At 35.4% G+C, this 21,889-nt stretch overlaps 1 protein-coding gene across 2 annotated transcripts in view; it reads left to right on the top strand.

Moving 5' to 3' along the window:
• UGGT2 (UDP-glucose glycoprotein glucosyltransferase 2) overlaps positions 1-21,889 on the top strand; it is a 167,372-nt gene that overhangs the window by 71,077 nt on the left and 74,406 nt on the right. For both annotated transcript variants that reach the window (XM_055089472.1, XM_007106999.4), the window contains exons 16-20: positions 8,818-8,949; positions 15,341-15,505; positions 15,860-15,983; positions 16,080-16,178; positions 18,330-18,421. In XM_055089472.1, coding sequence (XP_054945447.1) covers positions 8,818-8,949; positions 15,341-15,505; positions 15,860-15,983; positions 16,080-16,178; positions 18,330-18,421 — 612 coding nt within the window. The remainder of the gene's footprint in view (positions 1-8,817; positions 8,950-15,340; positions 15,506-15,859; positions 15,984-16,079; positions 16,179-18,329; positions 18,422-21,889) is intronic.

Genomic DNA, 21,889 nt, shown 5'->3' with positions numbered 1-21,889 from the left:
CTTCACTGAGTCATTGTCCTGAGGTATAGAAACTACCTACACTTCAGTGACTTGGGGATACACTGTATTCTGTAAAATAGTACCATGGAATAAGTGTCAATATTATATCTCAGTCTATTAGTTTTACTGATTGGTGTAAGAGTTTATAAGGGATTCAGTCAAATTAACTTAAACCTTTTATTAAAGTCCACCTACCTCACTGGGAAAGGATCAGTATGATATTCAACACTAAGAAACTTCAAGACCTTCCAAGGTTTATAATGGCAATAAATACATGTCTATCAATAATTACCTTAAATGGAATAAATGCTTCACTCAAAAGACATAGAGTGGCAGATTGGATAATAAAACAAGAGCCTACAATATGCTGCCTATAAGAGACACACTTTAGGGCAAAAGACGCACATAGATTGAAAGTGAGGGTATGGAAAAAGATATTTCATGGAAATGGAAATGACAAGAAATCAGGGATAGCAATACTCATATTAGATGAAATAGACTTTAAAACAAAGACCATAAAGGATAAAAAAAGAACACTGCATAATGATAAGAGGATTAATATAAGAAGAGGATATTACATTTGTTAACATATATGCACCCAATAAAGGAGCACCTAAATACATAAAAGAAATACTAACAGACATAAAGGGAGGAATTGACAGGAACACAATAATAGTAGAAGACTATAACACCCCATTGATCAGTGGATAGATATTCCAGACAGAAAATCAGTAAGGCAACAGAGATCCTAAATGACACAATAGAACAGGTAGATTTAATTGACATTTTCTGTACATTACACCCCAAAAAACTAGAATATACATTCTTTTCAAGTGCACATGGAACATTCTCTAGGATAGAGCACATACTAGGACACAAAACAGGTCTCAAAAAATTTTAAGAGGATAGAAATTATTTCAAAGATCTTTTCTGACCACAACAGCATGAAACTAGAAATAACCACAGAAAGAGAAATGAGAGAAAAAGATTGCATGGCAACTAAACAACATGCTATTAAAAAAAACCAATGGGTCAATGATGAAATCAAAGGGGAAATTTTAAAAATACCTTGAGAAAAATGACAGTGAAAATACAGTCATACAAAATCTGTGGGATGCAGCAAAAACAGTCCTAATAGGGAAGTTCATAGCGATACAGGCCTTCCTCAAAAACAAGAAAAATCTCAAATGAACAACCTAACTTCCACCTAGGAGAATTAGAAAAAGAAGAACAAACGAAACCTAAGGTCAGCAGAAGGAAGGGAATAATAAAGATCAGAGAGGAAATAAAATAGAGATTTAAAAATCAATGGAAAGAATAAAACCAAGAGCTGTTCTTTTGAAAGGGCAAACAAAATTGACAAACCTCTGGCCAGGCTAGCCAAGAAGCAAAGAGAGAGGACCCAAATAAAATAAGAAACGAAAGAGGGGAAGTAACAACTGATACCCCAGAAATATTAAAAAACCATAGGAGAATACTATGAACAATTATATGCCATCAAATTCAACAACCTGGAAGAAACGGACAAGTTTCTAGAAACATACAGCCCACCAAAATTGAATCAGACTGATCACTGGAAGTGAAATAGAATCGGTAATTAAACTCCCTGCAAACAGAAGTCCAGGACCAGATGGCTTCACTGGGGAATTCTACTAAACATACAAAGAAGAACTTCTCAAACTCATCCAAAAGTAAGAAGAGGGAACACTCCCAAAGTTATTCTATGAAGCCACCATCACCTTGATATCAAAACCAGACAAAGACACTACCAAAAAAGAAAATTAAAGGGCAATATCTTTGATGAGTATAGATGCAAAAATTTTCAACCAAGTATTAGCAAACCGAGTCAAATAACACATAAAAAAGATCATTCACTACAATCAAGTTGGATTCATCCCAGGGTCACAAGGGTGGTTCAACATATGCAAATCAATCAATGTGATACACCACATCAACAAAAGAAAAGATGAAAATCACATGATGATCTCAATAGATACAGGAAAAGCATTTGATAAAATTCAACAGCCATTCACGATAAAAACTCTTATCAAAGTGGGTACAGAGGGAACATATCTCAACATAATAAAATCTATTTATGAGAGATCTACAGCCAACATAATACTTAATGGTGAAAAGTTGAAAGTCTTCCCACTAAAATCTGGAACAAGACAAGGATGCCCACTTTCACCACTTCTATTCAACGTAGTATTGGAAGGCCTAGCCACAGCAATCAGATAAGACAAAGAAATAAAAGATATTCAGATTGGTGGGGAAGAGGTAACATTGTCACTATATGCAGATGACATGATACTGTATATAGAAAACCCTAAAAAATCCACACAAAAACTATTAGAACTAATAAACAAATTCAGCGAGGTACAGGATACAAGATGAACATACAGAAATCTGTTCCATTTCTTTACATTAACAATGAAATACCAGAAAAGGAAAGTAAAAAACCATCCCTTTTGAAATAACATTAAAAAATTAAAATACTTAGGAATAAACCTGACCAAGGAGGTGAAAGACTTACACTCTGAGAACTATAAAGCATTGATAAAGGAAATAGAAGATTATTTAAAGAAATGGAAAGATATCCCATGTTCTTGTATTGAAAAAATTAATACTGTTTTTTTTAATGTTCTTTTTATTTTTTTATTTTATTTTATTTTTGGCTGCTTTGGGTCTTTGTTGCTGCATGCAGGCTTTCTCTAGTTGCGGCGAGCAGGGGCTACTCTTCATTGTGGTGCACAGGCTTCTCATTGCAGTGGCTTCTCGTTGCGGAGCACGGGTTCTAGGCACACAGGCCTCAGTAGTTGTGGCACACAGGCTCCGTAGTTTTGGCTCGTGGGCTCTAGAGCACAGCCACAGTAGTTGAGACGCATGGGCTTCGTTGCTCCGTGGCATGTGGGATCTTCCCAGACCAGGGCTCGAACCTGTGTCCCCTGCATTGCCAGGCAGATTCTTAACCATTGTGCCACCAGGGAAGTCCTTGAAAAAATTAATATTGTTAAAATGCTGCATTGGCAGGCGGATTCTCAACCACTGCGCCACCAGGGAAGCCCACAATCTACAGATTTAATGCAATGCCTATCAAATTATCCATGACATTTTTCACAGAACTAGAACAAATAATCCTAAAATTTATATGGAACCACAAAAGGCACAGAATTGCCAAAGCAATCCTGAGGAAAAAGAACAAAGCTGGAGGCATAATCCTCCCATATTTCAGACAAAACTACAAACTACAGTAGTCAAAACAGCATGGTATTGGTACAAAAACAGACCTATGGACCAATGGAACATATTAGAGAGCCCAGAAATAAACCCACACACCTATCAGTCAATTAGTCTTCCACAAAGGAGGCAAGAATATACAGTGAAGAAAAGACAGACCCTTCGGCAAGTGGTATTGGGAAAACTGGACAGCCGCATGTAAATCAATGAAGTTAGGACACACCCTTACACCATACACAAAAGTGAACTCAAAATGGCTTAAAGACTTAAATATAAGGCAGGATACCATAAAACTCCTAGAAGAGAACATAGGCAAAACATTCTCTGACATAGATCATAGTAAGATTTTCCTAAGTCAATCTCCCAAACATTAGAAATAAAAGCAAAAATACACTTCAATATATAAGTCAAATGCTAAGTCATGAAAGGGGAAATCCACAATAATGCAACAATAGTGGGGGACTTTAACACACCTTTTACGCCAGTGGACCGAACATCCAGACAGAAAATCAGTAAGGAAACTCAAGCCTTAAATGACACATTAGACCAGATAGACTTAATTGATATTTATAGGACGTTCCATCCAAAAGCAACAGAGCACACTTTCGTCTCAGGTGCACAGGGAACATTCTCCAGGATAGATCACATCTTGGGCCACAAATCAAGCCTCGGTAAATTAAGAAAATTGAAATCATATCAAACATTGTTTCCAATGACAATGCTATGAGATTAGAAATCAATTAGAGGAAAAAAAAAAACTGTGAAAAACACAAACACATGGAGATTAGTCTCCAGAATTTACAAACAGCTCATGGGGCTCAGTATCGAAAAAACAACCCAATCAGAAAACGGGCAGAAGATCTAAATAGACATTTCTCCAAATAAGATATACATATGTGCCAATAGGCATATGAAAAGATGCTCAACATCACTAATTATCAGAAATACAAATCAAAACTACAATGAGGTGTCATCTCACACCATTCTGAATGGCCATCATTAAAAAGTCTATAAACTAAATGCTGGAGAGGGTGCAGAGAAAAGGGAACCCTCTTCCCCTGTTGGTGGGAATGTAAATTGATATAGCCACTGTGGAGAACAGTATGGAGGTTCCTTAAAAAACTAAAAATAGAGTTACCATATGATCCAGCAGTCTCACTCCTGGGCATATATCTGGAGAAAACTCTAATTCGAAAAAATACATGCACCCCAGTGTTCGAAGCAGCACTGTTTACAATGGTCAAGACATGGAAGCAACCTAAGTGGCCATCAACAGATGAATGGATAAAGAGGATGTGGTGTGTATACACACACACACACACACACACACACACACACACACACACACACACACACAATGGAATACTACTCAGCTATAAAAAATAATGAAATAATGCCATTTGCAGCAACAAATGGCAGGTCCAGCAAGGGTGGACCTGGATATTATCATATGAAGTGAAGTAAGTCAGACATAGACAAATATATATCACTTATATGTGGAATCTAAGAAGTGATACAAATGTACTTATTTATAAAGCAGAAACAGAGTCACAGATATAGAAAACAAATTTACAGTTACCAAAGGGGAAGAGGGGTAGGGATAAATTAGGAGTTGGTGATTAACAGATACAAACTACTACATATAAAATACATAAACAGCAAGGTCCTCCTGTATAGCGCAGGGAACTATATTCAATATCTTGTAATAACCTATAATGAAAAAGAATATATAAATAACTGAATCACTATACTGTACACAAGAAACTAACACAATGTTGTAAGTCAGCTATACTTCAGTTTTAAAAAAAGAAATTCCTATACTGCATTGGCAGAAAGAAAACCAAATAACCCAATTTTAAAATGAGCAAAGGACCTGAATATACGTTTTTCCCAAGAAGACATACAGATGGCCAACCGGTATGTGATAAAGTGCTCAATCTGATTAATCATCAGGGAAATGCAAATCAGCCACAATGAGATATCACCTCACACTTGTTAGGGTGCTGTTACCAAAAAGACAAGAGAGAGCAAATGTTGGCGAGGTTTTGGAGAAAAAGGAACTCTGTACACTTGGTGGGAATGTAAACTGATGTAACCACTGTGGAAAACAGTCGGGAGGTTCCTCAAGAACTTAAAAATAGGACTACAATATGAACCAGCAATCCCACTTCTGGAAGTATATCCAAAAGAAAGAAAATCAGCATCTTGAAGAGATATCTGTACTCCCACGTTCATTGTAGCATCGTTCACAATGGCCAGGGTCTGAAACAACCTAAGTGTCCATTGATGGATGAGTGGATAAATGAAATGTGGTGTGTATATATGCACAATAGAGTATTATTCAGCTTTATAAAAGAAGGAAATTGTGCTATTTCCTATAATATGGATGAACCTGCAGGGCATTATGCTGAGTGAAATATATCAGAGAAAAATAAATACTGTACAGTATTACCTATGTGTGGAATCTAAAAAAAACTGAACTCATAGAAAAATGGTTGCCGAGGGGGTAGAGGAAATGAAGATATGTTGGTCAGAGGGTACAAACTTCCAGTTATAAGAGGAATAAGTTCTGGGGATCTAATGTACAATATGGTGACTGTGGTTGATAATACTGTATTGCATAATTGAAATTTACCAGGAGAGTAGAATTTAAGTGTTTTATCACCAAAAAAGAAGAAAAAGATAAATATGTGAGGTGATTGATGTGTTTATTAACTCAGTGGTGGGGATCCTTTCACAACATATACGTACATCAGATCAACATGTTGTACACTTTAAATATATTACAGTTTTGTCAATTATACCTCAAAGTTGAAAAAAAATAAAATAGAAAAATATATAAAATTTATATGGCAGAGTACTGACCCAAAATTGCTGAGAATCTCTTGAGGAAGAGTAAAGTGATGGGACTGGCCGTACCAGATAATAAGATGTATAAAGTTATATTAAGACAGTGTAGTATTGGTTCAGAGGAAAGGTTTGTATGGGTCCTCCAAAACTGAAGAATACAGAAGTGGTGTTACAGTAGGTGGCAATGGACTTTAAACAGCTGGTAGCTGGACAATTGATTGTAATCCAGTGCAAACAGATAAGATCTCACACCTTATGTAAAACATAATTTCAGTTAGCTTAAAAGCTTAGTGTGAAAAACAAAGCATTAAAATATTAAGAAAAATTAAGCCCCCAAGGAAGTTAAGGATTCCTCAGTGAGACTTTAAATGTTATGAGTCTGAAGGAAAATATTGATAAATCTAGCTATGTTACAAATGGAAACCAGTGTTCATCAAAGGATATCATAAAGAAGTGAGGGGAAATAAGTTCCAAGCAAGAGAAATATTTGCAGTACATATCGTCAATAAAAGATTTATATTCCATGATATAAAGATTTCCTACAAATGGAAAAATACAAAGAACCCAATAGAAGAAACACGTAAGGGATTTTTAAAAATACAAGGGGATACATTAATGGTAAATTGAAACTTATTGAAATTAATAAAGTAAATAAGTATTTATTACAGTTAATGATGAACAAGATAATTGTCTCAGAAATCAGAAACATGCAAATAAAGCTTACCCTGAGCTATATCTTATATCCTGTAATTTGGCAGTAATTAAGAAAGCTGGTAATATCATATGTTAATGAAAATGGAGAACAGTGGGAACTCCTTTACACTGTTACACCGCCTCTAAGGATATGAATTGGTACAACCACTTTGAAACCAATTGGAGTGCTTCAGAATTTGGAGTTAAATTTGCATAATCCCTACACACACACACACACACACACACACACACACACACACGCGTGCGCGCGCGCTTTGAGAGAAACCTGTAGGAGACTATTATTAGCAGAATCATCCACAGTAGCAACAAACTGGAAACTACATATGTGTGGTATACTGATATATATATACACATATATAGGTATATATTTATATCAGTACAGATGGATAAAATTTAATCATTTCACATAATGGAGCATGATATGCCAAGAGCATGGCTATATTAGAAGCCTAATGAAAGTATAGAAGGCCAGCGTATTACAACGTACTGTTTAAAGCTCAAAAGCAAACAAAACTAAATATCATAATGCATGGATATACATTCAGATAAAACTCCAGAACCTGAAAGATAAGGGAATGGTAAACACAAGCAAAATGATGCTTGCTTCTGGGGAACAGAGGGAGATGGGACTGGGAGGAAAGTTTTGCTTTACCAGCATTGTAGTTCGCAGTGATGTTCATTTTTTAGTGTTATGTGGTTTGTTCGTGGAGTCTGCTCATTTTGTTATTTATATTTCATAACGTATATGTTACATAGTTTCTCTTTTGCTTACCAAGTTACATAACAGTTTTTAAAATTAAAATAATGTATAAGAAGTTTGAATTGTTATATATCTAAAGTAGCTTATACCAGACATTCTGGCTACCTTAGCTACCTTAGGAGTACCTAATATTTTAAAATTACAAATTAGTAAAATGACTGATCTCAAAGACTTTTCATATATAACTTTTGCTTTATTCAAAACTTCATTTTCTAATCCCTGTTTATGTTTTACAGAAGGCTGAACTTTCTCCCTTTTTTTTGGAGTTACTAAAATCATAGTATGTCCTGCTTTGATATAAGGAGAAAACTTGCCCATAAATTGAGATGCTCATAAAAACTAAACACTGAGATCTACGTATAGATCTGTGTCACCTTTTAAAGGGATAGGTTACAAAGTTTATAGTGATAAAAGGAAATCAGAGAATACTGATTCCTTACTACGAGGAATAATATGAGAATTCTGTCAGCCATAATATGAGGATTGTCTCTGGCAATAATAATTTAAGTGAATTGGGACTAAAAATAATATTCTTAATTGATATATCAGAATGCTACCTAATGGTGTTTGTACTTAAGTAGTTGTTCCCTCTTTTCCCCATAACATAAACATATTTATGTTTCGGTGAGTCATCTGCTCAGAGATACCTTCTCTCTTGAGGCAGGCCTGTCATTTTCCCCATGTGGAACAGTGCCTGGGTCATAGCAGAGGATCTGTAATGAAGGGAGAAATGAAAAAAAAAGAAAAAAAAAACCCTAAATAAAGGAGTAACAGCTTACGTTATGCCAGTATGATTAGAATATTGGAGACTGGGGGAAGAATGGAGGTACAGAGAAAATCTAGTTAAGATATTTACTAAAGAGCAATTGGAAATGAAAATAAAGCATTTCTGAAATAAGTCATTTAAAATATTTTATACATATCTTTTTAAATAAAGTTAACCATTATTTTATTAAGAATCATAGCATCTGGTTTGATCAAAATAGAATATAGTATACAAATATGATATGGTATTTTGAAAGCCAAAGAATATTCACAAAACCATTTTTACTATAGGATAATAGATTGTATTCTTAAAATGGTTTATTTGTGTATGTGTGGGGATCATGTGTGTATATATATGTATGTATATAGTATGCTTAGAACTTACAAAATATAAGATATGTTCTTTATTTTATAAATATGCATGCTAAGGGAAAGAAATAAAGCTAATTACTGTAGGGTAAAAATTAATTATAATATCTTTATTTTCACAGATGTACCAAAAAGTAGAGAATCACAATATACTCACTGTGGACAATGTGAAGGGTGTTCTCCAAAATGAATTTCCTCATGCTAATATTTGGGATATTTTGGGAATTTATTCTAAATATGATGGTGAAAGAAAGGTAAGCTGGAATGCAAGTTTTTAAAAATGTGATCAAGAAACTTTTATTATAATCTCATGAGTAAATGATCTCAGTATAATTAACTCATGATTTAGATTTTAGACCCTCAGAAAAAAGGGAAATTTATACCTTTGAATGACACAAGTTGTATACAGTATTTAAGTTGCCACTATTGGCTTTTTAAAAAGTACCAAAACAGATACTTCGCAGAATTTACAGTGCAGAAAATTACAAAAACAACCTTAAAACAATTAAAAAGTGGCAATAAGTACATACCTATCCATGATTACTTTAAATGTAAATGGACTAAGTGCTCCAATCAAAAGAGTGGCTGAATGGCTCTACAAACAAGACTCTAACTTTTATGTGGAAATAAATGAATTCATTTATTCATATGTATTCTAGGTAAAGGCAACAGCAACATATGATGTGATACAAATGAATTTTTAAGTTGAGATAATTTTATATAGCCCAAACATACTATTTATATCAGTTGCCATGAAAATATCTAACACCATGTTATCCTCAGATATTGGTGTTCACAACCCAATATTACTGTTTCCTATTAACTACCTTTTTATACATAATATATTTGGATGTAAATTTCATTTCCAACTGTATTATAAGTACTTCAAGGAAAGGAATCTTGTCTTCTTATTCTTTTGTATTCCTTAAGTTTGCACGTCTTAATTTTTAGATATTATTTGTTGAGTCTTACAGTAATTAAAGATTGAGCTCTCTTCCACCTCCTGACCTTCACTTGGTCTCCTCCAGTCCCAGTGGTAGTACTTAAAATATTTTAAACCTGTTGTGGCTTCAAGAGCAAACAATCAGAAAGAATCAATCAAAGCACATCCTCGAACTGGAATGGAGTCTTGGAAGCCCTCATGCTGAGACTGATACTGACTTGCTTATAGCTGAATCATGTTGACATGGATGGTCTGGGAAAGCGGTCAAGGTAGTTCTCATGTGGGGAATCGCCATCCCAAGACAGCAGTTACTTACCAACTGGTGCAAAAGTATTTCAGTACAATAAGAATTGGAAAGTCCTGTGCAGTTGCAAACCAGCTGATTATCAGATCTGTTTTTAACACATTTTGGTTAAATGAATATTTAGTGTGAGTGTGACTTTTTAAGTGTCCCTTGTTAGTAAGTCAAGTACTATGGTGGTTTTTTAACAACTTTTCTTTTTTTTTGTAGCTTTAAGAGTTACTCCATTTTTACTCATTCACCTAGTTTTCTACCTATTGCAAATATATCGAGATAGTCAAGAGATTGGTCAGATAACCTATCTAGAATTTTCCTTACACAAACAAACATAGCCATTAACAAGCCAGCACTTTGCCCCACACACACCAGCCCCAAGAATGCCCTCCTGCAGCCACTCTGCAGGAGTGGCTAAACTGAACTGGTGTCTAAACTGAACTGGTTGTCCTCTGCACCTGAAGGACAGCTGTCATTTCTGGATCTGCCTTTGCTGCTTTCCTTCATTGGATCTCTGCTTTTTCTCCGGCTTCATGAACACTGTGCCTTTCCTCTTTTTGATTTATTTTGCTTTTACTTCTTTCTCAAGTATGCATGAAAAAAATTCTTTGATCTCTTATATAAAAATTTTTTATTTTATATTTGCATTTTATTGATTGTTGGACTGGGTAATCATTTTTCGTATGGATTTTGAGGGCTTTCTTTTACTCTCTCCTAGCTCCTAATAAGCTACTGAAATGAATGATAACAATCTGATTTTGACTCCTTTGTCTTTCTTTGATCTATTTATTTATATTTCCTGTTTGAAAGTTTTTAGGATCTTTTTATCCCTGTTGCTTGGAAAGTTCATGATATGTCTTTGTCTTGATCCTGTTTCATTTAACACATTGGGTGTTTGGTGAGTCCCTTCTAATGGAGATACATGTCCATCAATTCTGGGAATTTCTTTGTGTTATTTTTTAATGCTTTCCTTTCCTGTATTTTCTCTGTTCTTTCTGAATCTTCTGGATTGAGCAATTATTTACTTTTTCTTCTTTTATTCCTTTTTTGTAGTGTCCAGTTTTTCTTTCATGAACACAGTTTTAAAATCTAAGAATGTTAGCTTTTTGATGTGTTGTTCTGTGGCCTGCGCTATCTCTGCCTTCTATAGCTTCCCTTTTTCATCCAATTTGATTTCTTTTTTTGTGTTTGAAGCATTTGTCAAATGTATTATGATGTCCGGTTGTCTTTCACATGTAAGTATGAAACCGTAAAAAGCTGCTTACAAATAAACGGGTCTTTTCGGTTGGTGGGCCTCACTTGGGGAGTGAGTCCATTTTTTCAGTTAGATGACCAACAAATAAATGTCTTTCAAATGCTGGCATTCTTTTGCAGCGTTTGATTTCTTCAAATGCGAATTCTTTATTTTCCTCTTAGAAAGAGTATATGTGGCAAATGAAAAGGTGCAGATGTGGGAAACGAGGGGATAGGATATGTCTAGAAATAGGATGTGGTAATAGGCTGGGTTGAAAGAATGTGAACTTTCCTTCAATCTTCTGTCTGGTTTTCATCCCCTTTCTCAGCCTTCCACTATACCTGGAATCCCCAAATCTAGAGCCTTTGTGATTCAATTTCAACAGAGAGTAAAGGGAAGCAGAATAGTTTAGCTTTTCAGGATTGAGAGAGGGGCCTTGGTATACAACTTCTCTGCATACAGACTCTCAACAAGTTTCCACATTTCATGCTCTGCTCCTTATCTTCTCCTTCTAAGATAGTCCAGATTTTTAGCCCCCAGGGGTTCTGAAAATGTTGACGTTCCTTTCTGTCTGCACGGGAGTGACTTCCCTTTCTACTTTGGTCATCTACTCTTTATCTTTTCTCCCGTTTTTCTCTGTGGGCTCATATCTTGTTATTGTTGTCATCATCATCGTTGTCATCATGATTTTTATTATTATACTCTCATTTTAGTTGTCGACTTAAAAAAATGCACATGAGAGTCACTAGTTAAGTTTTATTGGGGCAAAATGAGGACTATAGCCCGGGAGATGGCATTTCAGATAGCTCTGAGAAACTGCTCCGAAGAGGTAGCGGGGAAGGTCAGTATACATGTGATTTTGGTGACAGGGGAGTACATGCAATTAAGCACATGATTTTGGAGAAGGTTTCTGCTAGTCTAGTGAAGGTTACTGCTAGTCACGAGGAGCAGACGTCACCATGAAGGATCTGCTGCTGGATTGCAAAGGGGAGAGAGGAGAAGCCGACAAGGACGGCTCCCAGGGTTCGACTAACTCACTGGGGTGGTGGTAATGCCATTGCCAAGATGGAAAGAGGTGGAAGAGAAACCAAGTGGGAAATAAGAACAGAAGTTCAGTTTTTCAAATATTGAGTTTGAGGTGCCTGTGAGAATTCCATAGGAGATGTGAAGTAAGTGTGGTTGGATATTTGTGTCTACAGCTCAGAATAGAGATGTAGGCTAAAAGTACAAAATTCAGTGTTATGGCTTATTTGTGGTAATTAAAGCTTTTGTAATAGACAGGTTGCCTAACTGAAAAATCACAGGGGAAAACAGAAGAAAGCCTGTATTTCTAGTAGCAATATCCTTCTTAAGGTCCAAAACCATGTATTCAGCTGCCTGGGGCATTGCCCATAAGTGTCTTAAATGAATTTAAAACCATGTCCATCGTCTTTCTTGTTACCCCAAACCTTTTTTTCTTTTTTTGTGCCTTATCCTAGAGGGTAGCACCATCATTCTCCCAGGGCACTCAGGCTACTAGAAGCCTGATAGTTGTCCAACTTCTTTTCCCTCATACCCTCCCAAACAGTAGATCATCAAGTTCTGTCAGTTTTGTCAACTAAATATTTCAGAAACTGCCTCATTCTCTCCTTGCTTCTCACCACTGATTTTTGTCTGGCTCTTGCTTTTTCTTTCCTGTATTTTTGCAGTAGCCCCTGACCCGCTGCCCCCAGTGCATGCTCTCCCACCCTCTTCCTTCTCTTTGTCGCCACTATATTCTTTTTTTTAAAGAGCAAATCTGATCGTATTTCTTGTCATGAGCCCTCTTCCTAGGTAGAATTGACCATGCCCTCCCTAGTACCCTTGGATATCTATTCACACTTATTTTTAATGTATCCATCTCTCCCCCTGTTAAACTATGTTTTCTTAGGACAGAGTTTGCATATCATTCCTATGCATTCATTGCCTAATACACAGTAAATGTCCAATAAATGCAGAGATAATATAGTTCAGTGGTTAAGAGTTCAGACTCTTGGTCAAACAGATGTAAGTACAAAGTCTGTTTCCAAAGTGTAGTCATTATGTGGCATTGGAAGTGACTCTCTGTTTTATCATCTGTAAAGTGGATATAATAGTAGTCCTTAGCTTCATAGGGTAATTGTGAATATGTTGGCTATAATGACAGTTTTAATAATTTGTAGTGTTGAGTAGCGAATGAATTAATTGTTTAGTGATGCTTTATCACTCACAAGATAAAATCCAGATGTTGAGGACCTTCATGATCTGTCCTCTCTCCCCATCCCCTCTGACTCCATATCTTCTCCCTATGTAACTCCTCCCACTGTAAACACAGAAAAGTACTTGCCATTACCTAAATATACCATATCTCTCTTCCCTTCTATTCCTTGCATTGCTGTCTCTTTTCACTGGGAATGTCTTTCTCCACTTTATCTCCCTAGCATATTTTTGCTCATCCTTTAAGACTTTTAGTGTCACTCCCTAACAGAGGCCTTCTGTGATCCTTCCCCTCCACACTCAAGCTTAGTCATTCCTTTTCTGGGCTCCAATACAATCTGGTATATGCCTCAGTTTTGCTTGTATATATGTGAGCCCCTTGAAGGCAGGTTTTTCAGCTGTGTATTCGCAAAGTCTAGCCAAATGCTTGAATTCAATAAATGTTAACTAAACAAATGAATATAGCGATAAATGAATCTCTTATGCAGGTAAATGCATTTTTTAAAGTAATGTCATACTCTCTATCAGGGGTCAGCAAACTACAGCCCATGAGCCAAATCCAGCCTTTCTACCACCTGTTTTTATAAATACATGTTTTGGGAGACACAGCCACGTTCACTCATTCATGTGTTGTGTGTCACTGCTTTTGCACTATAACATCACGATTGAGTAGTTGTGTCAGAGACCCACACTTATTTTTAATGTATCCATCTCTCCCCCTGTTAAACTATGTTTTCTTAGGACAGAGTTTGCATATCATTCCTATGCATTCATTGCCTAATACACAGTAAATGTCCAATAAATGCAGAGATAATATAGTTCAGTGGTTAAGAGTTCAGACTCTTGGTCAAACAGATGTAAGTACAAAGTCTGTTTCCAAAGTGTAGTCATTATGTGGCATTGGAAGTGACTCTCTGTTTTATCATCTGTAAAGTGGATATAATAGTAGTCCTTAGCTTCATAGGGTAATTGTGAATATGTTGGCTATAATGACAGTTTTAATAATTTGTAGTGTTGAGTAGCGAATGAATTAATTGTTTAGTGATGCTTTATCACTCACAAGATAAAATCCAGATGTTGAGGACCTTCATGATCTGTCCTCTCTCCCCATCCCCTCTGACTCCATATCTTCTCCCTATGTAACTCCTCCCACTGTAAACACAGAAAAGTACTTGCCATTACCTAAATATACCATATCTCTCTTCCCTTCTATTCCTTGCACTGCTGTCTCTTTTCACTGGGAATGTCTTTCTCCACTTTATCTCCCTAGCATATTTTTGCTCATCCTTTAAGACTTTTAGTGTCACTCCCTAACAGAGGCCTTCTGTGATCCTTCCCCTCCACACTCAAGCTTAGTCATTCCTTTTCTGGGCTCCAATACAATCTGGTATATGCCTCAGTTTTGCTTGTATATATGTGAGCCCCTTGAAGGCAGGTTTTTCAGCTGTGTATTCGCAAAGTCTAGCCAAATGCTTGAATTCAATAAATGTTAACTAAACAAATGAATATAGCGATAAATGAATCTCTTATGCAGGTAAATGCATTTTTTAAAGTAATGTCATACTCTCTATCAGGGGTCAGCAAACTACAGCCCATGAGCCAAATCCAGCCTTTCTACCACCTGTTTTTATAAATACATGTTTTGGGAGACACAGCCACGTTCACTCATTCATGTGTTGTGTGTCACTGCTTTTGCACTATAACATCACGATTGAGTAGTTGTGTCAGAGACCAAAGCCTAAAATATGTATCTGGCCCTTTACAGAGAAAGTTTTCTGACTTGTTCTATGTAGGTAAATTACTTTCCTTTAAATAATGTTTGGAAAGGACAGATAAAATTAGCAAAATTAGCATTTTTTTCTATGACATACAAAACTGTGGCCGTGTCCCTTTCTTTATGTGTTTCTTTTTCAGACAAACATATTCTGTTTAACTCTCTGGTATTTTTTAATTGCGTAGGCAGGAGCAAGCTATTACAGGATGACTGGCCTGGGGCCTTTGCCTCAAGCTCTTTATAATGGTGAATCCTTTCACCATGAAGAGATGAATATTAGGGAACTAGAAATGGCTGTTCTTCACAGAATGATGGATGAAACTGCGTATTTACAAAAGGAAGTTTTTATGGTAGGTAAGCATGTGTGAAAAAATATATGATGAATGATATTTATAGATGATTTTTATATTAAAAATATCTTTTAATAGCAAAAGTTAATTGTGTAAAAATTTCCATTCTGATCATTTAGTAATGATTTTTAAAGTAGTAATTAAATTTATCTGTACATAATTGCATCTAAAAAATTGCTTAATTGGAAAGAAACTTCACAGTTTTATAGGAAAATTTATTATAAGAATCCTAAATTGCATGTTACTTATTGACTTATTTTAGATTCAGTAGTCTTTAAATGTATTCTCTGCATAATTTTAAAACATCTGCATATAAATCACATATATTACCTAAATAATATTTTATTATTTTAGGGTACATTAAATGATCGAACAAATGCAATTGACTTCCTTATGGATAGAACTAATGTTGTGCCCCGTATAAATCCTTTGATTTTGTACAATAAATGGCAGTACCTTAATTTAATATCTACATCAGGTAATATAATCCTTCCATATACTTTCCTATAAATGTTTACTGAGTTGTGAATGTTTTATTAATTCATTATTTAACATTTAATATTAAAATTTTTAGTAACTGCTGATGTTGAAGATTTCTCTACTTTCTTCTTCTTGGATTCACAAGATAAGAGCGCTGTAATTGCAGAGAACATGTATTATGTAACCCAGGAAGGTAATAAGCATATTTTATTTTCCTGAATTTATTCCCAAGTGGCAAAAACTTGTAATTTTATTAAATGCTTGCATAATACGTTTCTAGATGTTGATATTTGACTGGAGACCTGGTTTTCAATTTGAGGATTTGAAAATTATTAGGATGTAAGGACTGTGATGAGAAAATGTGATGCCTCCTATCTTAGCTAATCGTATATGCAGAGGGGTTAATCTTGAGGGGTTTTTGCCTTTTTTTTTTAAAGCAAGCTATTCCATTTTCCTCCTTTTTAGGAAGGTAGTAAAAACCCTTTCAAGATTAAATAAACTGATAATCTTATCAGGCATGAATAAAAGTGTAATCACCAGATGAGAGGAGAATAGTTCTGTATTCTGATTAAACAACGTCTGGATGTTTTGCTTAAGGGTCATAACCAAAGGAGAGGTAGCCAAGACAGGAACATCTTTGGAAATAAAGACTTAGCCTAGATAGGAAAGTCTTCAGTGTGACCACAGTTCTGTTCGAGACCATGAACTATTCAGGTAGGTGAAGATAATTGGAGTTTGGTTGGTTTTGGTTTCACTTTGTTTTGTTTGACCTGCTTTGCTCTAGAGAGAACAAAAAGAGCCAATGCATGAAACATAAAAGAAAGCTGATTGTTATTTCAGTATATAAAGCAGTAACTTTCTAACAAGGAGTGATCTAAAGATGGAATTACTATGTAATAAGGGGTAAATTTTTATATATGAGAGAGATTTAAGCAGACAGCTAGTTTTTGAGAATGCTGTGGAGTGAATCCAAATTAGGACCATATGGCCCTTGAATTACTTTGGAACAGATCTATGATTTTATGTTCATAAAGGGGTCTGTCTACAAGATAACCAACAAATAATAAAATATAATTCAATTCCATATCATGGCAGGCTAAGGTCCTGAATGTGTCAAGTGAAGGGAAAAGGAGACAGAGAAACAGGGAATAAAAAATAGGGGAAACATATTTATCAGGTTCTGGGTTATATTTCAAAAATTGCTTCTGGGCATCAGAATAAGTTAGGCCATAATTAATGCCCTTTGGTTAAATCTCTTGCAATTTAAAAGAAGACTTTATTAACTGAGAAACACCTGATTTCTTTATTTGCATTTATGTAAATATGTAAAGAAATAAAAGAGTTGGGAGAAATTTACTTAGCACTTTTGAAATAGTTCTCAGTTTACTAGTTGTAATGGTAAAAGTGATGACATTAAGAAGGCATGAGAATTCTTTACCTTTCTTCTTTGAAAAGAATGTGCCGCTGCCTTACTTTCAAATTGCTTCTGAAGGATTGCAAGTAGAATCGATGTTATCCTTCTTTTTGTTATATTTTTTTCATTAACCAAAGCCAGTTTTTGCATAGTTATATATTACTGGGTATGGTAATAACTGTAGCTTCACATCTATTCAGGTGTAGGTTTTTGGTATAGCACACATTTTACAGTTGTTTTAAGTGGGTCATACGATCTAAGGGACTGATTTTTCTATAGGTTTTAATGATGGTCAGACAAGTATTATTTCAGGTGTTATATGCTGAGGCTGGATGAAATTAAACCCATTTAACTGTGACTGCAGAATTAAAAGTTATTTCTTCTTGTGGCTTCCAAATTTTCGGATGTTTCTGAAACAAGAATTGCATTGATGTTGGCATAAGATGATGTGAATTAGGCCAAGTTAATAATAGCCAGAATTTTTGAAATACATGAATCATAAGCTAATAAATACTGCTGTTTTCAATATCTGCTAATAATTTATTGTATCCAGTTTTACATATATGTGAGGTATAAATATCATTATTTTTTTTACAAGTGTAGCTGGCAGTCACTTTTGCTTAGCAACAGTAGAACTTTGATAAGCATGATACAGTTTTCCCTACTGGCAAAAGTATCTCACAGATGTGTTTCTTGGGGACTATTCTTTCTTTTTGGTATCTGAGTTTATATAAAGCTTAGTACTCTTTTAACATTTCTATGTGTATTTCACTCTGTGTGTATGTAATTTTTACCAATATTTGCTTATTTTCAGAAAGATTCATTTTAAAAATTGTTATTATTTTTATGTATTTTATTAACTGGAAATGTCCCTGTCTTTAGTTTGATTTTAAGAAGAATTAGTTTGACTAAACTGTTTGAAACTTTCAGATGATGTAATTTCTTCAGTTACTTTCTGGATTATTGCTGATTTTGACAAACCATCTGGGAGAAAACTGCTTTTTAATGCATTAAATCACCTGGTGAGTATTTAGACACTCTTACTACAAAAATTCTAATTTGTTGTAATTTCGAGAAAGCAATATGAAGAACATGCATTAAATCTTTATTTCCCTTCATGTTAACATTTTCAGTACCTTGACTTGGTTAGAACATGTGCTAAGGAGATTAAGACAGGAATTCAAATTCTTTCTCCATGTAGAATGGGTAACCTTGCCCAGGAAAAGAAAAACCTACATGTCTTCTGTGATTCATGACCTCTATATTCTTTGCTAGTCCTTGCATTTGGACATACATTTACAGGTCAAATAGTGTGTATGTACTGAATGTTTGTGTCCCCCCAAAATTTATGTGTTCAAGTCTAATCCTCAATATGATGATATTTGGAGGTGGGGCCTTTAGGAGGTAATTAGGTCAAAAAGGTGGAGTCCTCATAAATGGGATTATTGCTCTTACAAGAAAAGGTCAGAGAGGTAGCCCACTCTCTTTCTGTCATGTGACGATACAAGGAGAAATCGGCAGAATATAGTGCAGAAGAGGGTCCTCACCAGCACCTGACCATGCTGGCAAACTGATCTTGGACTACCAGCCCCCAGTTTGTACTATTTTTTTTTACATACCTCTCTCAATAACAAGTAAACCAAGTACACAGAAAATCAGTAGGGATGTATAGAATATTTGAATAATAAAATAATCAAACCTGACCTAATGGATATTGATAGAAAAGTACACATTGCATAGTATATGTTCTTGCAAAGTACAAATGTAACATTTAAAAAACATTTGTAGATGCTAGGCTATAAAGCAAATCTCATGAAATTTTCTTTTTCTTTTTTGCATCAGTATTAACTATTTTTTAAAAATTTTTATTGGAGTATAGTTGCTTTACAATGTTGTGTTAGTTTCTACTGTACAGCAAAGTGAATCAGCTATGCGTATACATATATCCCCTCTTTTATGGATTTCCTTCCCATTTAGCTCACCACAGAGCATTGAGTAGAGTCCCCTGTGCTATACAGTAGGTTCTCATTAGTTATCTATTTTATACATAGTATCAATAGTGTATATATGTCAATCCCAATCTCCCAATTCATCCCACCTACCCCTTCCCCCTTGATATCCATACATTTGTTTGCTACGTCTGTCTCTATTTCTGCTTTGTAAATAAGATTGTCTATACCAATTTTTTCAGATTCCACATATATGCATTAATATACAATATTTGTTTTTCTCTTTCTGACTTACTTCACTCTGTATGACAGTCTCTAGGTCCATCCACATCTCTACAAATGACCCAGTTTCATTCCTTTTTATGACTGAGTAATATTCCATTGTATGTATGTACCACATCTTCTTTATCCATTCTTCTGTTGATGGACATTTAGGTTGTTTCCATGTCTTGGCTATTGTAAACAGTGCTGCAATGAACATTGGGGTGCATGTATCTTTTTGAATTATGGTTTTCTCAGGGTATATGCCCAGTAGTGGGATTGCTGGGTCATATGGTAGTTCTATTTTTAGTTTTTTAGGGACCCTCCGTACTGTTCTTCACAGTGGCTGTATCAATTTACATTCCTACCAACAGTGCAAGAGGGTTCCCTTTTCTCCACACCCTCTCCAGCATTTATTGTTTGTAGATTTTGTGATGATGGTCATTCTGACCTGTGTGAGGTGATAGTTCATTGTAGTTTTGATTTGCATTTGTCTAATAATTAGTGATGTTGAGCATCTTTTCATGTTTTTGTTGGCCATCTGTATGTCTTCTTTGGAGAAATGTCTATTTAGGTCTTCTACCCGTTTTTTGATTGGGTTGTTTGTGGGGTTTTTTTGATATTGAGCTGCATGTGCTGCTGTTTGTATATTTTGGAGATTAATCCTTTCTCAGTTGCTTCATTTGCAAGTATTTTCTCCCATCTAAGCATTGTCTTTTCATCTTGTTTATGGTTTCCTTTGCTGTGCAAAAGCTTTTAAGTTTCATTAGGTCCCATTTGTTTATTTTTCTTTTTATTCTCATTAGGAGCTGGGTCAAAAAAGATCTTTCTGTGATTTGTGTCAAAGAGTGTTCTTCCTATGTTTTCCTCTAAGAGTTTTACAGCGTCTGGCCTTACATTTAGGTCTTTAATCCATTTTGAGTTTATTTTTGTGTATGGTGTTAGGGAGTGTTCTAATTTCTTTCTTTTATGTATAGCTGTCCAGTTTTCCCAGCACCACTTTTTGAAGAGGCTGTCTTTGCTCCATTGTATATCCTTGCCTCCTTTGTCATAGATTAGGTGACCATAGGTGTGTGGGTCTATCTCTGGGCTTTCTAGCCTATTCCATTGATTTATATTTCAGGTTTTGTGCCAGTACCATACTGTCTTGATTACTGTAGCCCTGTAGTATAGTCTGAAGTCAGGGAGCCTGATTCCTCCAGCTCTGTTTTTTTCCCTCAATATTGCTTTTGCTATTCGAGGTCTTTTGTGTTTCCATACAAATTGTAAAATTTTTTGTTCCAGTTCTGTGAAAAATGGCTCTTTCTGATCTTTCATTGTCAGTGTATAGGAATGCAAGAGATTCCTGTGTATTAATTTTGTATCCTGTGACTTTACTAAATTCATTGATTAGCTCTAGTAGTTTTCTGGTGTATCTTTAGGATTTTCTATGGGTGGTATCATGTCATCTGCAAACAGTGACAGTTTTACTTCTTTTCCGATTTGGATTCCTTTTATTTCTTTTCCTTCTCTGATTGCTGTGGCTGAAACTTCCTAAACTGTGTTGAATAGTGGTGAGAGTGGGCAACTTTGTCTGGTTCCTGATCTTAGTGGAAATGGTTTCAAGTTTTCACCATTGAGAACGATGTTGGCTGTGGGTTTGTCAAATGTGGCCTTTATTATGTTGAGGGAAGTTCCTTCTACGCCTACTTTCTGGAGGGTTTTTATCATAAATGGGTGTTGAATTTTGTCGAAAGCTTTTTCTGCATCCATTGAGATGATTGTATGTTTTTTCTCCTTCAGTTTGTTAATATGGTGTATCACATTGATTAATTTGCATATATTGAAGAATCCTTGCATTCCTGGGATAAACCCTACTTGATCATGGTGTGTGACCCTTTTAATGTGCTGTTGGATTCTGTTTGCTAGTATTTTGTTGAGGATTTTTGCACCTATGTTCATCAGTGATATTGGCCTGTAATTTTCCTTTTTTGTGATATCTTTGTCTGGTTTTGATATCAGGTGGCTTTGTAGAATGAGTTTGGGAGTGTTCCTCCCTCTGCAGTTTTTTGGAAGAATTTGAGAAGGATAGGTGTTAGCTCTTCTCTAAATGTTTGATAGAATTCACCTGTGAAGCCATCTGTTCCTGGACTTCTGTTTGTTGGAAGATTTTTAATCACAGTTTCAATTTCATTACTTGTGATTGGTCTGTTTATATTTTCTATTTCTTCCTGGTTCAGTCCTAGAAGGTTGTACCTTTCTAAGAATTTGTCCATTTCTTCCACATTGTCCTTTTTTTTT

The sequence above is a fragment of the Physeter macrocephalus genome, chromosome 13, assembly GCF_002837175.3.
Source record: "Physeter macrocephalus isolate SW-GA chromosome 13, ASM283717v5, whole genome shotgun sequence".
In the NCBI taxonomy this organism is placed as follows: domain Eukaryota; kingdom Metazoa; phylum Chordata; class Mammalia; order Artiodactyla; family Physeteridae; genus Physeter; species Physeter macrocephalus.
This window is presented reverse-complemented; position numbering and strand designations above follow the sequence as displayed.